Genomic DNA, 18,329 nt, shown 5'->3' with positions numbered 1-18,329 from the left:
GTGCCCAGGCAGCAAGGAAGGCCAACAGCAGCCTGGGCTGTGTGAACGGGAGCATGGCCAAGAGATCCATGGAAGTGAGGACCCCCCTCTACTACTCACTCCTTAGACCAAATGTACACTACTGCACCCAGTTTTGGGCTCCCCGGACATTTTCTTAACACTCCCTCCTTTTATTTTTATGCATACCTGCCTTCAATGTTAAGCTGGTCTAGACTTATGTCCCCTTACACATGAGAGGCAAGTGGAACATATCTGACCCATGCACGAGACACAGCAGAAAAACACAGTTCCTACTGCCAGCATTAACATTAAGATTATTCAAACACGTCTGGTCCACGCTCCCAGATCCGGTAGCCATGACCACAACCACGACCAGATGCTGCTAGGCTAGTAGACAGGGACAGCTCTTTGGCTGTTCAATGGAAGATATGAACATATTGTTGAATGACATTTACAGCATATTCAATTTGTTTTGATTTATTTGCATAAAAACAACAGGCAGTGTTTACCAACACACATTCTTCCCTGCATGGCCAAGAGGTAATCTAAAGCCCATCGGTTTTGGACAGCTAATTGAGCGAGAGAGTTCACTTCCATTTGTAGATTTGTGAGGCATCTGCAGTAGCATTCTGAATGAAGTCAAGGGTGGTGGAGATATTGACAACAGCTTTTTCTAACTCGGCCATGCCCAGACCTGGAAACAGGGCCCACACGAATTGATGGAATTTTTTAGGTCTCTTCACCATGGGGTTAGAGGTGTCCCTATTTCTGTGCACTGGATTGTGATTGTGCAAAAAGTCTAGTGTTCATTTCCTTGTTTGATAGGCAAAAGGGAGCAGGCGTCCAATGGTGCAGGTGCCGGCCCATCGTGGTGGTAACTCCTGTAGGCGTTGGTTCCACATAAGTAGAACCACACGGATGTCAGAATAGTAGGTTTCACTACTAGGATGGTCTTCTTTCTGTGTCCTGTCCCCCATAAGTCCCTGAGGCACAAGTGACCTCACAACCACAAACAGCAACCACAGGACCACAACTGAACTATCAAGCACTAGGGCACAAGTGACCTCACAAAAATAAAAAAATGTACCCACATGACCAGCACTGGCCTATGAGCCACGGAGGCACAAGTGACCTCAAAGCCACAAACAGCACCCAAACGACCAGCACTGGTCTATCAGGCCCTAAGGCACAAGTGACCTCACAACCACAAACACCAGCCACACAAGTGACCTCACAAAAACATACCGCACCCACATAACCAGCACTAACCTGTGAGACACAGAGGCACAAGTGACCTCACAACCACAAACACCAAACACATGACCAGCCCTGCCCCATCAGGCCCTGAGGGACAAGTGACCTCACAACCACAAATACCCACCACATGACTAGCAGTGGTCTATAAGGTACTGACGCACAAGTGACCTCAAAACAACAAACAGCACCCACATTACCAGCACTGGCCTATGAGACACGGAGGCACAAGTGACCTCACAGCCACAAACACCAACCACATGACTAGCAGTGGCCTATCAGGCACTGAGACACAAGTGACCTCAGAAGCACAAACAGAACCCATGGGCCTAGCACTGGCCTAGCAGGCACTGAGCCACCACTGACCTCACAACCGCAAACAGCAGCCATGTGACCAGCACTGGCCTATCAGGCGCTAAGGCACAAGTGACCTCAGAAGCACAAACAACACCCACACGACGAGCACTGGCCTATCAGAAAGTGAGGCTGAAGTGACCTCACAACCACAAACAGCAGCCATGTGACCAGCACTGGCCTATCAGGTGCTAAGGCACAAGTGACCTCAGAAGCACAAACAACACCCACACGACGAGCACTGGCCTATCAGAAAGTGAGGCTGAAGTGACCTCACAACCACAATCAGCAGCCAGACGACCAGCACTGGCCTATCAGGCACTGAGGCACAAGTGACCTCACAATCACAAACAGCAGCCATTTACCTAGCACTGGCCTGTCAGGCACTGAGGCACAAGTGACCTCACCATCAGCACCAAAGCTATGGGCATGCTCTTGGCCTACCCGCTTCAGAGATACAGCTCACCTCACAAGCAAAAATGGAATCAACGTGCCAGCTGCTGCCCTATCTGGAACCGAGACACAAGGGATCTGAAAAGTGCAAACCTTCACAGAGGAGAAGCTCACCTGAGCCACTCTCACGACCCTTGATCACCCTGTTATCACTCCGTACAGAACAGTCTTCTGCAAACACCTTTCATCTCCTGGCAAGACTCTCTCCAGGTCATGGCACAGCTCCACTCTGGCACCCTGCGCACAAATCACAAAAGGGAACAATGGGTCTGGCTTTTCCTTTAGTGCCATCAAGTCCGAGCTGGGAGCCTTTGCACTGCAGCACCTGCACAATGACAGCAGGATGCCACTTCCACTTCTGGTGCATTTCTAGGGACAGAGATCAGCTGAGGGAGCAGCTGCACTGCAAAGGGTTGCTGACACTGTCACATCAACTCAGCACTGCACCAGGCATCAGCCTGACGCCAGACCTCTGCTCTGCCACCTACTCTACAAACACACTGCCTCTGCCCCACAGAGCTGCCTCTTCTGCTTGATACAACCAGGTGCCAGCAAGAAGAGATGGATGCAGGACACTCGCCACTTGCACACTCCCCAGCCACTGCTCTGCTTGCTGCCTTCCCTTGCCTCCTCAACCCAGACACACATCGAAGCTCTTGCGGTGACACCAGAAGGTGGCCAAGGCACTCTAGGCTCACAAGGCCTGTGCAAATAAGCAGCACAAGATCAGGCAGGGACGGAGCTGGCTCCTTGGGCGATGCTGCTCTTCCCAGAGGGAAGGATCGTGCTTTATTTGGGCACAGCAGGCTGCTGCTGTCCACCTCCATCCCCTCAGGAACCTCCAGCTCGGGATGGGGGGATGGGGATTTTGTTTAGTAAAACAAAGCTTACAGATACAGTGTAGAAACAGTTGAGAGTCCGGAAGGTCCAAACTAGCCTTGGTTCCTTTTGTTATGGAAAATCAGGCTCGCCGGCCTCCATAACAGGGTCCAACCCTAGGTTCCTGCTGAGGCAGAAGTTCAAAGTCAGATTGGAGAGAAATAACATTTAATGATACACGTGCGGTAATTACAGCTCGAGCTGGGTGCCTCCCAAGAGGGACCCCGAACAAAGAAATCCCTGGGCATCATAGAAATTCCTGGCAATCCCTTAAGCGATAGTTTGGACCAATAGTAATAGTTAGGTCTGGGGTCTTCCCCTTCTTCACTGGGCCCCTTCATTGTCTCTAGGCAGGCTGCTTCTTATCTTCAAGGTTGGCTACTCCTGCTGTCCGTGCAACTTCTTTATCTCTCCAGCTTGAACCAGCTCTGGGGCCCCCTTTTACTTATCTAGGTAAAAGTTCACAGCCTGAGGCCTAAGGCTTCAGCAAATTTAGCTACTAATGCTAAGCAAGTTATGCTAAGCAATTAATTCTAGACAGCTTCAGTTCAATATTCTCTAACAGTCCTCCCTTTGTTTTTATTAAGCATCCCTGCTAATATGTTAAGCAGAGTTCTCGAAGCCTTTCGAGCCGTACTATCACTCTCCATAATCTTATGTACAATATGGTTGTAAGCAATAGGCATAACATGATTAAACTTAACACAACTACTACTGGGTGCAGCATGTGATTATAGATCCCTGTTGCGATTGGTGACCATCCCAGAAGAGTCTCCCACCAATGATATTCTCCATTCTTCTTCACTCTTTCCAAGATGTGGTGTATCTCTTCTGCATCATGATGAACAGTGATTAGAGTTTTTTGTCCATTGTTTCAGATGCGTTTTAGCAGGTGACACAGGTCATCATGTTGTAGTAGTTTCTGTACCAATGTAAGGTTCATTCCGATGGGGGTAGGCAATAAATCTTGACTTAAGGTATAATTAGATTGTAATAATTGATAAGACACAACAGGAGCTGAATAAGTAAAGTCACAGCCCATAACTTTAGAAAAATTACAAACACAAATATTTGAATGATTACTTGTGTCTACAGTAATGTTATCTACGAATATAAGATTACAGAGAGTTCTCATACAGACACATCCTTTTCCAATATATACAAGTACAGTTTCAGGGGTTTCATCAGGATGTATTTCAAAATGACAGACATTTTGTTCAGTATCAAGACAAATGTCTTGAGCTTTGACAGTGTTTATCTCACAAATAAATATATATATAATTTTAAGATTTTCAAAGCTTTTTTGCATACCTAGAACATACTGGGTTAGCTGTTCATCTCTGTCCAACAGGCTGCTCTTAGCTGGGATATAAGTTCCTGTAGCCAATTGATGCCCAAATAAGACTTCTGCTGAGGATAATCCTACCTGTTGTATAGGGGTTGTTCTAATTTCCCACAACACTAAGTTTAAGGCGTTAGGCCATTTGAGACTTGCCTGTGTACATACCCGTGCTAACTTGTTTTTAATAGTTCTGTTCTTTCTCTCAATTTGTCCTCAAGACTGGGGATGATAAGGTGTGTACAATTCTCTATGAATTCCTAGCATTTGATATAATTTCCCTAAAACTCCTGCTGAAAAGTGAGAACCCCTATCTGAATCTATAGTTTCTGGGACTCCAGACCTAGGGACAGTTTCTTTTAACAAGGCTTTAATCACTGCAGCCGTATCTGCTTTGCAGGTAGGAAAGGCTTCCACCCATCCGCTTAGTTGATCAAGTATCACAAGAAGATGTTTAAATCCTTCTGCTGCTGGCATGTCAGCATAGTCAATCTGTAGACACTGGAATGGAAAATAAGCCCATGGGCGGCCTCCTCTGTTAATCTTTGGGTAAGAATCGTTAAATTTTTGGCAAGTTGGGCAGGTTGTTGTTATGCATTTCGCAACCACATGCACTCGGGAGCTGCCCAGGTTTGTAGAATACATGCGGCGACAGTCGATGCTCCTCCATGTCCACGATCATGATATCACCTAACCATAGAAAGTAAATACCTTAAGGAAAGAATGGGCTTACCCCTGATAGTCCAAATTCCTTTTTTGTCTTGAACCGCTTCACGCTTTTTCCAATTCTCTTTCTTCTTCTGTGGCACATACACAGTCATTTGGTGACCCAAAACTACAGGTCGTGTTTTTCTAATAAGGGCTGCTGTAGCTGCTATCGCTCTGATGCATCCTGGAGTGCCTTTGATTACCGCATCTAGCTGGGTGAAGTAACAGGCCACTGGCCTACGGTGAGGACCTAGTTTTTGAGTGAGTACTCCACTTGTTACTCCCTGTCATTCATGAACAAATAATTCAAATGGCTTACTATAATCTGGTAGTCCTAGAGCCGGGGCTGAGACCAACACCCTTTTTACAGATTTAAAAGCTTTCTCTTTTTCTGGACTCCACGTCAAAGGCTCTGTCTCCTCCATTTTTGTTGCCTGGACCAAAGGTTTGGTAAACTCTCCCAACCCAGGAATCCATGGCTGACAAAATCCTACAGCTCCTAAAAATTCCCTAAATTGCTTTTTTTGTTATAGGACGAGGTATATTGAGAATTGTCTTTACTCGTTCTGGATCAATTAATCTGTGTCTTTCCTTCAAGATAAGCCCCAAATATTTTACCTCTTGTTAACACAGCTGGAGTTTGGACGGAGATGCTCGATGCCCTTTCTCAGCAAGAGCGTTACATAGAGAAATAGTGTCTTTCAAACATGTCTCATAATCTTTACTTGCTAATAACAAATCATCCACATACTGTATTAACACTGAATGTCCTAGAAGTTCGATATCTGCAAGATCATTTTTAAGTATACATGAAAAAATAGTCGGAGACCCAGTAAATCCCTGTAGTAGCCTAGTCCAGGTCAATTGTTGTCCCTTCCAAGTGAAGGCAAAAAGATCTTGGCTGTCCTCAGCTACCGCTATACTAAAAAAGGCTGCCGTTAAATCAATCACGGTAAAATAAGTTGCCCAGTGGGGTAGCTGTGGTAATATAGTTGACGGGTCAGGAACTACTGAATGTGGAGCAATTACATGTTGGTTTATAACTCTTAGGTCTTGTACAAACCGATCCTCTGGATCGCCATTCAGAATCCTGCCTATTCTTTTTAACTGGCAGAATCAGGGTGTTGTATGGGGGTTCACAAACTCTAAGGATCCCCAATTTTAGGTAGTGATCAATTTGCTTTTGGATACTCTTCTCTGCTTCCTTTGGGATAGGGTATTGTTTAACCACGGGAGGTAATCCCCCCTTTGTTTTGATCGAGACTGCACTAGCTGATTTCCATAGTCCAACACCAATTCCTGAAGAGCTCCATAACTTTCCAGGAACTGATTCTAAACCTGTCGGAATTTGCAGATTAGTTAACTCTGGTTCTGGTGTCTCAGCCAGAACACATGAGCCCATTATTATTAATTTCATCCCTTCCGGCTGTAAGCAGATCTGAGTATCCAAAGCTTGTAAGAGATCCCTCCCTGAAAGGCAAAAGGGTGAATCCATAGAAATTATGAAACATCCCCACACTCCTTTTCCTCCAATAGTGAGCAACAAGGGCTTAGTTAACGTTTGTTCGCCTTTTCCCATTACTCCCTGTATTGTTATTTTATCTGATGACTTACATCCTTTAGACTCAAAATTCAGAAGAGAAAGGGTAGCTCCAGTATCCACTGAGAAGGGAATTTCTTGACCTGCTATATTTGCCATTACCCGCCCCCTGAAATCCAAATCTATATCCCATGAATTTACCCCAGTTCCCACAGTATTTTCTGGGTTTCCCATCTCCTGTCATTGTGGACTGGCTGGGAATTGCCTGGTGTCATTCCCAGTACTCGACTGTCTCATGCTGTCCCCTCTGTTCCTGGGCATGCGGGGCTTCACTGGACATTCCTGCTTCCAGTGCCCTTGTTCCCCGCAAGAATGGCAATGATCATTAACTCCTAAGCGTACAATACATTCGCTTTGGTTCCGTCCATCTCTTCTGATCCTTCCTCGCCCCCTTCTTCTAGTTTCTTTAAACTCATCTCTTAACACAGCAGCTAACACACTCACTTCCTCTTTCTTCTGTCGTCTCTTTTCTTTCACCTTCTCTTCATCTCGACCGTTATATACAAATGTGGCTAAGCGTACTATTTCGTCCATAGACTTCCCTGGCCAGTCAGGAACATGTTTAGAAAAATACTTTTTAATGTCCGAGGCCGTTTGATCTACAAATGTAGAAACTATTAGAGGCCTGTTAGCCAATTTGCAGTCTTTTGTCCTGCCAACCGTATAGCTTCTTCTAAGCCTTGTCTGGCTAATTGCAACTGCCTGTAATCTGCCTCTACATTATAATTCCACCCGGGGTCCACAATCGGCCAGGCCGTTCGACAACACCCCCCTCTTCTGCCCAGTGACGGTTTGCATCCAGAATTGAGTGTTTTTCATCTGGAGTGAACACGGCTTCAAGGAGCATTTGCACATCCCCCCATGTAGGATCATATGCCTGCAGTATTCCTCTTACAATTTGTAACACTTTCTCTGGATCTTCCCTAAGCCTGGGAGTTTGTTGACCCCATACAACCAAATCTTGGGGCCCCCCAGGGCGGTAAATTCGCGTTGTAGCTACCCAAGGTGCCCCGTCCAGACCTGGCGGGGGCACTCCGGGTACAGGAATGACATGCAAAGGGGCTTGAAAGGCAGAGGGGGAAGGCAAGGGGGGGTATAGGGAAGTTGAAGCAGAGGATAGCGCATAGGGTGGAGCAGTTTCCACAAGCGTTTTAGCAACTGCACTACTTTCATTACTCTGAGAAAAAACATTTTCTTTCTTTTCTTTTCCCCCTGCAGCAGGTGTGATCACACTCTCTCTCTCTCTCTCTCTCTCTCTCTCTGGGAACTGCACTCACACCACCCGAGTCTTTGACTGCTAGGACTGCCATCCCTTCGCAGTGGGCGGCTCTGTCAGCCGACGGGTGCCCCCTTCGGTTCCCAGGTCACACACACACACACACACACACTAGTCACAGTACCGGTATCCACACTCACACTAGTCACAGTAACTCTAAGTTAGTCTTGCGCAAGGCGCGCCTTACGCTGATCAGGCTGTGCACTCCCCCCCTTCCGGACGGAGTGAGACGGGACTCGAACCCTCTCAAACTCCGGAGTGAGACGGGACTCAAACCCACTCAAACCCTGGGAGTGGGACTCGAACCCACTCTCTCTGAAGTTTAGTACCTGGTACGCCTTAGGGTGATCAGCCTGCGTACCACTTACAGTGCACTTTGTTACCAAACCCGAATTTAGAATTGAGGCAGGAATTTAAGACTCACCCTCTCAGTGCCTCCTGTTGCCAAAGATCCCAGGTGAACTCACCCGATGGCGCCAGATGATCGTTTGGACACGAGAGGCCCTGACAGTGGTCACCTAGGGTCCCATCTGGGGTGCCAAGCTGTTATGGAAACTATTAGACTCGCCAGCCACCATAACAGGGTCCAACCCTGGGTTCCTGCTGAGACAGAATTTCGAAGTCAGATTGGAGAGAAATAACATTTAATGATACACGTGCGGTAATTACAGCTCGAGCTGGGTGCCTCTGAAGAGGGACCCCGAACAAAGAAATCCCTGGGCAATTATACCCTTACAATCTAAATTCCCCACCCCTTAAGCAATAGTTTGCTCCAATAGTAATAGTTAGGTCTGGGGTCTTCCCCTTATTCCTTGGGCCCCTTCATTGTCTCTAGGCAGGCTGCTGCTTTTCTTATCTTCAAGGTTGGCCACTCCTGCTGTCCGTGTAACTTCTTTATACCTCCAGCTTAAACCAGCTCTGGCGCCCCCTTTTACTTATCTAGGTAAAAATTCACAGCTTGAGGCCTAAGGATTCAGCAAATTTAGCTACTAATGCTAAGCAAGTTATGCTAAGCGATTAATTCTAGACAGCTTCAGTCCGATATTCTCTAACAGAAATTAAGAAAAAGATTTAAAGCAAAGAAATGTTTTCTTATACTTTCCAGCTTCTTTGTGTGTCCTTAGTGTCTTTCTTGATTTTTTCTGTTTCACTATACTGGTCTTCCGGGGCAATTATGCATTATCTTTTTATGTGAAAAGGAAAACAATTTCCAGAACTGGGGTGGGATGCAGTCACAGGGTCATGGGTGGCTGGTGCCATTGCAGGTGCCCTGGTCCCCTCTGCCCAGCCTCCTTCTGCAGCTCCGAGGGGCTCCAGTCTCCAGCAGGTCCCCTGTGAGATCTGCCAGGCCCAGGCAGGTCCCTCAGAGACACTGGGGCCTCTCCAAGTGCCACTGGGTGCTTATGGTTGGACACCTGAGCTCTGCCTGGAAAGGTGAAGAACTGTTTTCAACGTTAAAAAAATAAATATATGAGCCCACTTTCATCAGCTGAAATGACTGCATAATGTTAATAAAATGTCAATGTTTTCCCATGATGACATAATGGAAATTTTGAGGAAGGGCCTGAATCTCAGGAGAAGAAATGTTGATCTGCCCCTTAACTTGTGTTACCACTGCTCTGTCTGTTATGCTGTGGTTTTAACCTCACTAATCATTCACATATTTCCACATGCCCTGATTAAATTGATCGTTTCTAAAGTGAATTTTGCATCAGACAATCTGGGCCTATGCACTTTCCATAGTTTTCCAGTCCTCCTCCTCCCCCTTATCCTTTACAATTTAGATATTTCTCAACTCTCTAGTTGCTGCTTTAAGCTTGAGGGATTCTGAAGCTTGCCTTGTCTTTCAGGAGTCTAATTGTCTCTTCAATCAACTCCTTCACTGTGTGTTTATCCAGCCTTTCCTATCTCTTTGTGAAGAACATTTCAAGGAAGGTTATTCCTTGTAGCCTGTGGACCTCACTGGAGGCAACTCAGACTTGACATACAGTTGAGGAGTGTATTTTACTTCTTATGACACTGGATCAAGTTTATTTTTGTTTGATCACAATGAAGACAAATCCTTCTGTGCCTCTTTGCAGCTAGTTGTCTAAGGAAAGCAGGTGGGAATTGGTGCACATGAGCTGTAACATTCATCTGAAGCCTTGAGTGGCAAAAGGTTCGATTTGAACAAGAGTGATCGAAGTCCCCAGTGGCTGATGAGAGAAGTGTCAGGGCTGGGGAGGTGGGGAGGAATACTTTCCATGGATGTCTGACCTCCAGGATGGTGCTTTTCCTACATGTCCAGACTTCATTAGGAGACACTCTGGATCAATATCAGTTGCAGAAGGTGATAGCACTAGTTTGTAAGCTGAAAAATAATGAAAACTTTGAAAGCAGAAATCCCTTTTTTTTTCCTGCCCATTGCAATCTTCCTCTTCTAAATACACTCCTGAAACCTCTCCAATTAGCCACAGCACAAGAATTGAAGAGCTGAAGAAAATTATGGGGAGAGGCATGGCTCCTTAGGGGTTTTTGCATTTTAATGACCCCTCGGGTGTCTTCGGTGCTGAGTCCATGAACCTCAGATGCTGAGAGGAGACTGAAACAACCTCTCAAGAAGTTTATGTCAGAAGCAAATCCCCAAGTTTCCTGGAGCATTAACATGTCCCACTGAGGGCCATTATTAACAAAGGCTCCCCAGGGGCTGATTAGAGCAGAAAGTTGGAGGCCCTGATTGCAGGTAGGCAAAGGCAATGTGCAGGTGGCTGTGATGCCAAGTTAACCTTGATGTGTGTTATCAAGCAGAATGGCCAAGTCCTACAGTCAGTCCCTGAGTGGGGAGATCCTTTCCCTCACACTTTGCTCAGGGCTCTTCCTGGGGGCAGTGTGACGGTGGGAGGGAGCGCAATGCCTAGTGCAGGGCAATGATACGGCACCTCCTGGGCTCCGTGGAGGTGAGAAGACAGCAAGGCCACGGTGCTGTAAGGAAATGTCATCTTCTCGTAGGCCTTGGCGGCAGAGACACTAGCCATAGCAAATGGGACAAAGACCTCAGTTCTGTTGGAGGCTTTCAGCCTTGGCATTGCCCTCGGTCATCTGCACCACAGACTGTCCTATGCGGTCCCAAAGCTGCACCTGTTTCCCTGCAGCCTCTAGACACCCAACCTGCTTCCCACCTTGCTCTCACTGCACGATCTCCCCACCTTCACTGACATCCCTCTGTCCTTGCTGGCTGATCCTTGAAACAAAAGGCAAGGGGCTGATCACGGAGTCCCTCTGGGTGTCCTCTTGCACCACAGCACTACCCTATGAGTGACATTCTTGTTACCTGAAGTGCAGTCTGAACCTCTCAAGATGCACTTTGTGGCTCTTTCCCCTTCTCATGCTGCTTCCCACTACCAAGAAAAGCTCCTTCATCTCTGAAACTGCCTTGTCACAGGCAGTCACAGGTGACTACTGTATTGGCCTTAGCCTCCACTTCAGCAGGCTAAAGCAGCCCAGGTCCCTCAACCTCTCCATACAGGCCATGTGCTTCAGGCCCCCAATGCCATCTTGGCAGACCTCCTCTGCACCCTCTCCAGTTGCTCCCCTTTCCTCCAGCACTGGGCGTACCACACAGGGACACACTGTTCCAGACATGTGGCCACATGAGTGCTGAGTGGGGGGGGTAAGAACTGCCCTTGCCTGGGTGGCCACGCTCTTCCTAATGCAGTGCTGTATGCAGCTGTCCTCATTTGGGGTGAGCATGCACCACTGGCTTGTATGGCACCCCTCGTAATGTCCAGGGCCTTCTCCTTGGGGTCACTCCTCTGCCGGTCAGGTCTCTGCCTGTCCTGATGCACGTGTTGTTCTGCCCTGCTGAGGAGCCTTTCAAAGAGGACAGGATGCGGAGTATACTCCTGCATACCCCACCTTTCCCTGGCTTCCTGGTCAAGCATGACCCATTCATGAAAAAACTCTGAGCTTGATCATCCAACCAGCTTTTTACCCATCGGCATGTCTACTGGACATCCAGTACTCTCTTCTCCTCCACAAGTGCAGGCCTTATATCACAGAAGGCAATCAGGTGGGTCAGGAATGATTTACCTTCAGTAAATCCATGCTGACTGTTCCCAGGCACATGCTTCATGATGTGCCCAGAAAGGTGATCTGTGAGGACTGGCTCCATGACACACTCCTCAGCAACATGAGGCTGAATGGCCTGCAGCTCCCCAGGTTGTCTTTGTGGCCTTTTTTAAAGATGAGCACAACATATTCCTTCCTCTGATATTTGAGACCTCCCCTGATCTCCACAACCTTTCAAAGATGACAGAGAGCAGCCTTGCTGTCAGAGCAGGCAGCTCTCTCCATGTCCATGGATCCCAGCCATCCAATCCCATAGACTTCTACGGGTTGAGTTGTAGAGACTTAGGTACTGCAGGTTGGTTTTCTCCTCAGGAGTCCTGACTCTAGGCACAACAGCTGAGGAGACCTTGTTGGTGAAGACTGAAGCCAGGAAGGACTTGACTTCCCCAGACCTAGCTACCTCCACTTTTGCTAGAATCCCTGCCCCATTCAGCAGTGAGCCCTGATTTCCTTTTTCATTCTTTTACTGTCACTGAAGCAGTGTCTCTATGCCAAGGGAGCTTTGGCTTCCTTAACACCATCCCCACTTTGCTGGGCAATATTCCTAAATATCTCCTTTGCAGCCTCGCCCTTCTTCCCCTTTCCGTATGCTGCCTGATTGCCCTGGAGCTCACATGGGAGTTCCCTGTTTAGCCAAGCTGGGGTCCAGCGATGTCTACTAATTTTACAAACTGTTCCTTATGGAGCGTTCTTGTGCTTGATGGGTGCTGTCCTTAAAGGCCTGCGGTCTTTCCTGAGCTCCTCTGCCCTTCAGAGCTGCCTCCCTTGGTCCATCCCATGGAAGACATCCATACATGCAAGCTACCCCTTCACACACAGGGCATGCCCCTCCTCATCTTGCCTGGTGGTCTCTCCTGAAGAACTTGCACCCTGCCAGTGAAAGACTCAAGTCATGCAAGTGATCCTACTACACCTCAGTTATTCCAGTCATGTGGCACTCCTGTGACAGCTTGTGCATCTCCATTTGCTCCTGCCTGCACCCCAGGCTGCATAAGTTTGCATATATTTTGGCTTCAGTACCTCAGCTGTGGCATCGACCAAAGATTTGTCACAGGGAAACGTGTTACCAAGGACCCAGCGTATGCTAAGGCTTTGATGGCAAGTGGTGACATGCTGGCATGGATAGCAGGTGGCAATGTAATGGTGAAAGGAGGTTCCCACTAAGAGAGCAAAGCCTGTAGTGCCCAAGGCCAGTAGAAACCAAGCTGGGCCTTGCAGGAATGCCAGGAGAGGGGTTGGCTGCCTGAGCTTACTCTGCAGCACCACTGGGCCTGTGACAGAAGTGAGCTGATCTCCAGGCAGGACAAGGTGCCACTGGAGAAGTCCCTGTGCCTGGGCAACCTGTGATCCAGCCACCCTACAGTCATCATTAGCCTAGTCTCTGTCATATCATCTGGCGGGGTGAGAAGAGGTTCAGGACAAAAAGAGATAGAAGGGTTTGAGAGTGCAGAGACTAGAGGAAAGACCTTGGTGTGATGTGCCTCCCATTTATGCAGCACACATGGATGTAGATGGGGTGGACTTTCCCTAAAGGCAGTTTGTCATTTGTCTGGGCACATGTAGGAAACCAAGATGCCCTGGGGCACTTGCCCAGCAATCACTCCAAAGAGGAATGGTTTTCATCTAGGTCCCATGGTGTATCTGCTAGAGACATGTGGTTGTGCTGGACACCCCAGGCATCTGAAATGGCCCTGCCAGCCTATTTCTCTGTCATTAGATCAAGTGTCTGCACTGAACTACTATAGCTGTTTGTAACATTGGGATCTTCATCTGTCTCAGCTTCATAGTGAGTGGGGCTCTAGTTGTAGTGGGCATCTAGTGTCATTTCAGATGGCCAAGGAAATTCCCCACCTGGCCCCCACCTGATGGTCCAGAATGATGTGGGTCTTATAGTGGCTCCATCAGAGCAAGCAGACACTGGCACATGCCTGGGACCACCTCTGTCTCTTCAACTGTCCCCAGGTGTTTTTGTGTGAGCAGCTGACTCCCCACCCTCCATTTCCAGGGATTATAATGGCAGCTTAGACAAAGAGCTCCCATGCAGACCTCTATGTTGTGCTCACTTCAGCTTGGTAAGGGAAATCCCACCTCCTGTGAGTTTGTGGAGTTCATTGGAGGGATCTGTATCCCACTGCATCCCAGGGGCTTTGAAAGAGGCATGAATGCCCAGATTGACTCATCTGAATCAACACCTGAACCATGGGTAAATGAACTCCCTTCTTGCCCCTTTCCAGGTGTCCTGCCTAGTCAAGAGGGGGAATCGGTGTTCCCAGGGTGGGACATTTCCACCTCTTGCAGATAGCCATTCTCTAATGAAATAAATCTTAATGCTGGAATCAGTCTTCCTTGAGTGCTCAGAGAGGGACCATTGGTGATTATTTTAGTCTAATTCAGGGAACATTTTGCAGGAGGTTGGAGCACAAGGGACAGGAAAATTCACGTCTTCAGCTGGGCCTCTGTTCATGAATGAGGCCAGGCTCCTGGTATAGAGGGATCTCATGGCAACCTCGTAGCACTTCCCAGAGACAGCTGTGTCCAGCAGCAGCTCCTCTGCAAAGAGTAGCACATCTCTGGGCACTGTCTGCTGTTGCTGACATGAGATGAGAAGTGAAAGGCAGTGTGGAGTGGGAGGACAGAGCAGAGGTCAGTGTGGGAAAAATCTTCACAGCCCTTGACACGGTAAGTCTCTGGCTGCAGGGTAATGATACTTAGATTCCTGGAGGGGTCTTCTGAACCCATCCCATCCCATGGCTGGTAGGGTTTTTTAAGGATCACTCTCCTGGTTCCTCCAGTGCATAGGTGGGGGAGGAGATGCTTCAGAGCAGGGATTCCCAGCAACACTGTCAGAAGGACAGGATATCTTGCTCCTTTCTGGCAGGGATGGCTGCAGGGGTATGAAGCCAAGAAGTGCACACAGGTGTGCCCAGGGCTGGACTTCGGAGCAGTGTCCCTATGACCCGGGGTGCTGTGTGCCTGGGGCAGTGGCTCTGCCTCCTGTGAGGGTCAGCACTCAGCCTGCCCGAGGAGGTCCCCATAGTACTGCAGGGAGAAGCTCTGGGTGGGAGGAGTAACCCCCGGCAGGGCAGGTTCATTCTCCTGCTGAGAGGGTGCTGCGTGAGTCAGGGCTGCTCACAGTTCTAGCTCACCGTCAGAACATGTCTGGAGGGGACTTTCAAGAGGACACTCATGGCAGGCTTACCTGAAAGGGAAGGCACTCTCCTGAGGCTCAGATTTTGTTCTGTATCTTTGGCAGGGCACAAATTGAAAAGGATGTTTTAGGCTTAGATGACTAAAGGAGAGTTCTGCAGTGGTACTGGGAGGGATCAATAGGTCTGCAGACTTTGTCCAGACTCTCCTCCTTTCCCTGTAGAGGGAAGAGACCAGTCCATGGTGACAGCCGGCCGCCACCCTCACAGGAGAGGGGTGTGAGATCATACCCTGACTGTGGCCACAGGAGCTGAGCTCTCCTAATGGACATGGGACCCATGGTCTCACCCTGCCTGTACTCGTCGCAGTCTGACTCTGTGCCCCTGAGCTCCCTTGGTGTCTGCACCAAAAGAGACACTGCAAAGGGAAACTCTCCTCATTGCACTGAAGGCAGCCAAGGAGCTCAGACTAGCGGGCTTGGAGCTTATCCCATCTCTGCTGATGAAGGCAGAAGCCTGGCTTCCTGCTTCAACACGGTCTCTCGATCAGATTCAAATGAGAGATTCCTGAGGACAAGTGACACAAAGCAAAATATTTATTTCTTTTAGGAGAATGTAACAGAGAAAAGTAAGAAAGAAAGAAAGACATGAGCAACACCTAGCTATGTTGCCAAATACCCTGGGAATGAGGAGCAGATGCACATGGGATGGTTATTGGTGCTGACATTGTACCTACTGAACCAGTTTCCTCAGTGCGTCTTTGAGCTCCTTGTTCCTCATGCTGTAGATGAGGGGGTTCACTGCTGGAGGCACCACTGCGTACAGAACAGCCACCACCAGATCCAGAGATGGAGATGGAGGGGGGCTTCACGTAGGCAAACAGACCAGTGCTTACACACAGGGAGACCACAGCCAGGTGAGGCAGGCACATGGAAAAGGCTTTTTGCCTGCCCTGCTCAGAGGGGATCCTCAGCACAACTGTGAAGATCTGCACGTAGGACAGCGCTGTCACGCTATGAAGGTTCGATAGTAACGAATGAGACAGTAACGTAATTAAAAAACATGTTTATTTTCTCACGCAAGCTCTTGGATTAGTAACACACATTAAAATAATGTGATTACTAATTTAGAAAGGATAACCCCAAACTGTCGGTTACTGCACTATTAATTGGAAGCACTGCTTATCCTGACTTGAAAGCTAGCTTGTTCACTCTCCTAGTGAGAGGACTCTCAACCTGAAGGAGTTACCTTAACCCAGCATCCCAGGAAAAGGGGAGGGGGGGGAAATACTCATGGTCCAGCCAGAGAGGATGGTCAGGTCACGTTCCCGTCCCTGCTCAAACTCTCTTAGCTGCCAAGTCTCTCTTTACATGGCTGGGGCTCTGGGCAAACACTGCTTTTCCTGACCTTTTGCAAGTTTCTCAATCACAGGTCTGTTTGTTTGTCTGCTTGGGAGGACCCTGCTAGCGAGGCAAGACCACAACACCTCCCTATTGTTTCTTCCCTCCCTGGGGGTCCGTGCAGTTTCGATTCCACAGCCTTATCAGGTGGCAGACTTCTTTAATCCTGTTAACTCTTCTATTCCACAGCCTTGCACATATCAGTTGGCAAACTTCTTCAGTCCTGTTAACTCTTTACTCGCTCGTCAGATGGTATTTATAAATCATGGCCTCACTGCAGTCCTCCTCAGGTGCAGATAATCTCCTCAACTCCAGAACCCACTGCTTTGGATCCTCAAAATCTCTTGCAGCCTCCCCCACCTGCTACCTTCCCCTGGAAGATGCACATCAAATATCTGAGCCTGGCACAGGCACACACGGCTGTGGGAGAGGAAAAATGCTGCCATTCAGCTACTCAGTGTGAATGGCAGTGTGGCAGCACATGGCCATGTGCTTGCAGGGCAAATGCAGGTCTCCTGAGGAAGGCACCAGGACATGGCAGGTGCAGGAGAGAAGAGCCCAGGTTGTTCCCTGTGTTGCATGGACACACTGGGGAAGCTGCCGCAGGGCCATCGTCCCAGACCAGGCCCTCACATCTCCCCTTTCCAGTACTGGCTGCTCACCCCAGCTGTGGGGTGCTCCATGGCCAGCTCCATCCTCCTGCAGGTCTCCGTATCCGGACACAGGAGAAAAGGCCAGCCTTGCACGGCCTCTCTTCTGCACCACACCCCAGCACATCCCGCAGCACGGCTGTCTGCTAACACCCCTGTAACTGGGAGGCCTCAGGCAGAGCTTCCCCTGGAAAGCTGAGGCAAAGAAGACATTTAATACCCCAGCCCTTTTCATGTACAAGGTCTCTGGTTCCAGCTCCAGCTGAGCTCTGCCTTTCCTCACTCCATCCCTGTGTGCACAAACAAGGTCTCAGTGCTTCCCCTGGGGAGCCCGTCCCTCTTCCACCCTTGTGCCCTTCCACCCCAGCACCCTGAGCTCTGGTGCTGCTGCCAGGGCAGAGGTGGGGGATAATCTGGAGCAGCTCCTCAGGGAGCTCCCCAGGGAAAAGCGGTGCCCAGCCCCAGCTCCAGCCCCAGACCTAGTGTGGCAGAGGCGAGCTGCCCTCTCCCCACTCACCCTGGCACTACCAGCTCCACTTCAACCTGCTCCTAAATGGCTCCAGCGCAGCCCTCGAGGGAGCTGGAGCTGCCTCTCCTAACTGTGCATCGTAAAACCTGACCCAAGTGGCTGCCCTCACTTTTTCGTCCAGCTAAGACTCTGCGTGCAGTGTTAGCTGAGTAGGGCTCCAAAGCTGAAGCTGTCCTTACTCCTTTACTTTGGCTGTCAGGCAAGCATTGCTGTGGATAAATGGTCATCTTTCGCACCTAAAACCCCCTCTGGGTGCTGCTCGGGTCCTGGCATCCCTTTCTAAGGCTTTCTTGACTGTAGTGTGCAGGCAGGTTCGAGGTTGAGATGGGGAGTCAGGTCAGCAGGATGGGGACAGGGACAGGTCCAGAAGTGAGAGGTGCAGGGCCAGGCACAGGCATGTCCACAGCATAACTCAGGCAAGGCTCCAGCCTGTGATTCTTCCCTGAGGGTGCAGCAATCACTCTCCAGTGACCCTTCCCTGCGCCTCCTGGCTCCCCACTGCCTTTCCTGAGACTGCAGAGCCCTCCTTTCCCCATGCATACCTGCATTTAGTACCCCACTTTCTGGTGACTCCACCGTGGACCGTCCCTCCCTTTGTGAGGCTCCACTCACTGCCCACACCAGGCACACGCTG

The 18,329-nt window shown here is 49.1% G+C and overlaps 1 protein-coding gene across 1 annotated transcript in view; it reads right to left on the bottom strand.

Moving 5' to 3' along the window:
* Nucleotides 1-587: 587 nt before the first annotated feature.
* The window catches only part of LOC136996048 (olfactory receptor 14A16-like), an 83,237-nt gene continuing 65,495 nt past the window's right edge, over nt 588-18,329 (bottom strand). The window contains exons 2-3 of the mRNA XM_067317044.1: nt 1,251-1,269; nt 588-694 (exon numbers count right to left, since the gene is read on the bottom strand). Of these exons, the coding sequence (XP_067173145.1) occupies nt 588-694; nt 1,251-1,269 (126 nt within the window). The remainder of the gene's footprint in view (nt 695-1,250; nt 1,270-18,329) is intronic.

Source organism: Apteryx mantelli, unplaced genomic scaffold (assembly GCF_036417845.1).
Source record: "Apteryx mantelli isolate bAptMan1 unplaced genomic scaffold, bAptMan1.hap1 HAP1_SCAFFOLD_20, whole genome shotgun sequence".
Lineage (NCBI taxonomy): Eukaryota > Metazoa > Chordata > Aves > Apterygiformes > Apterygidae > Apteryx > Apteryx mantelli.
The sequence above is the reverse complement of the archived record's forward strand: the minus strand, read 5'-3'. Positions and strand labels throughout refer to the sequence as shown.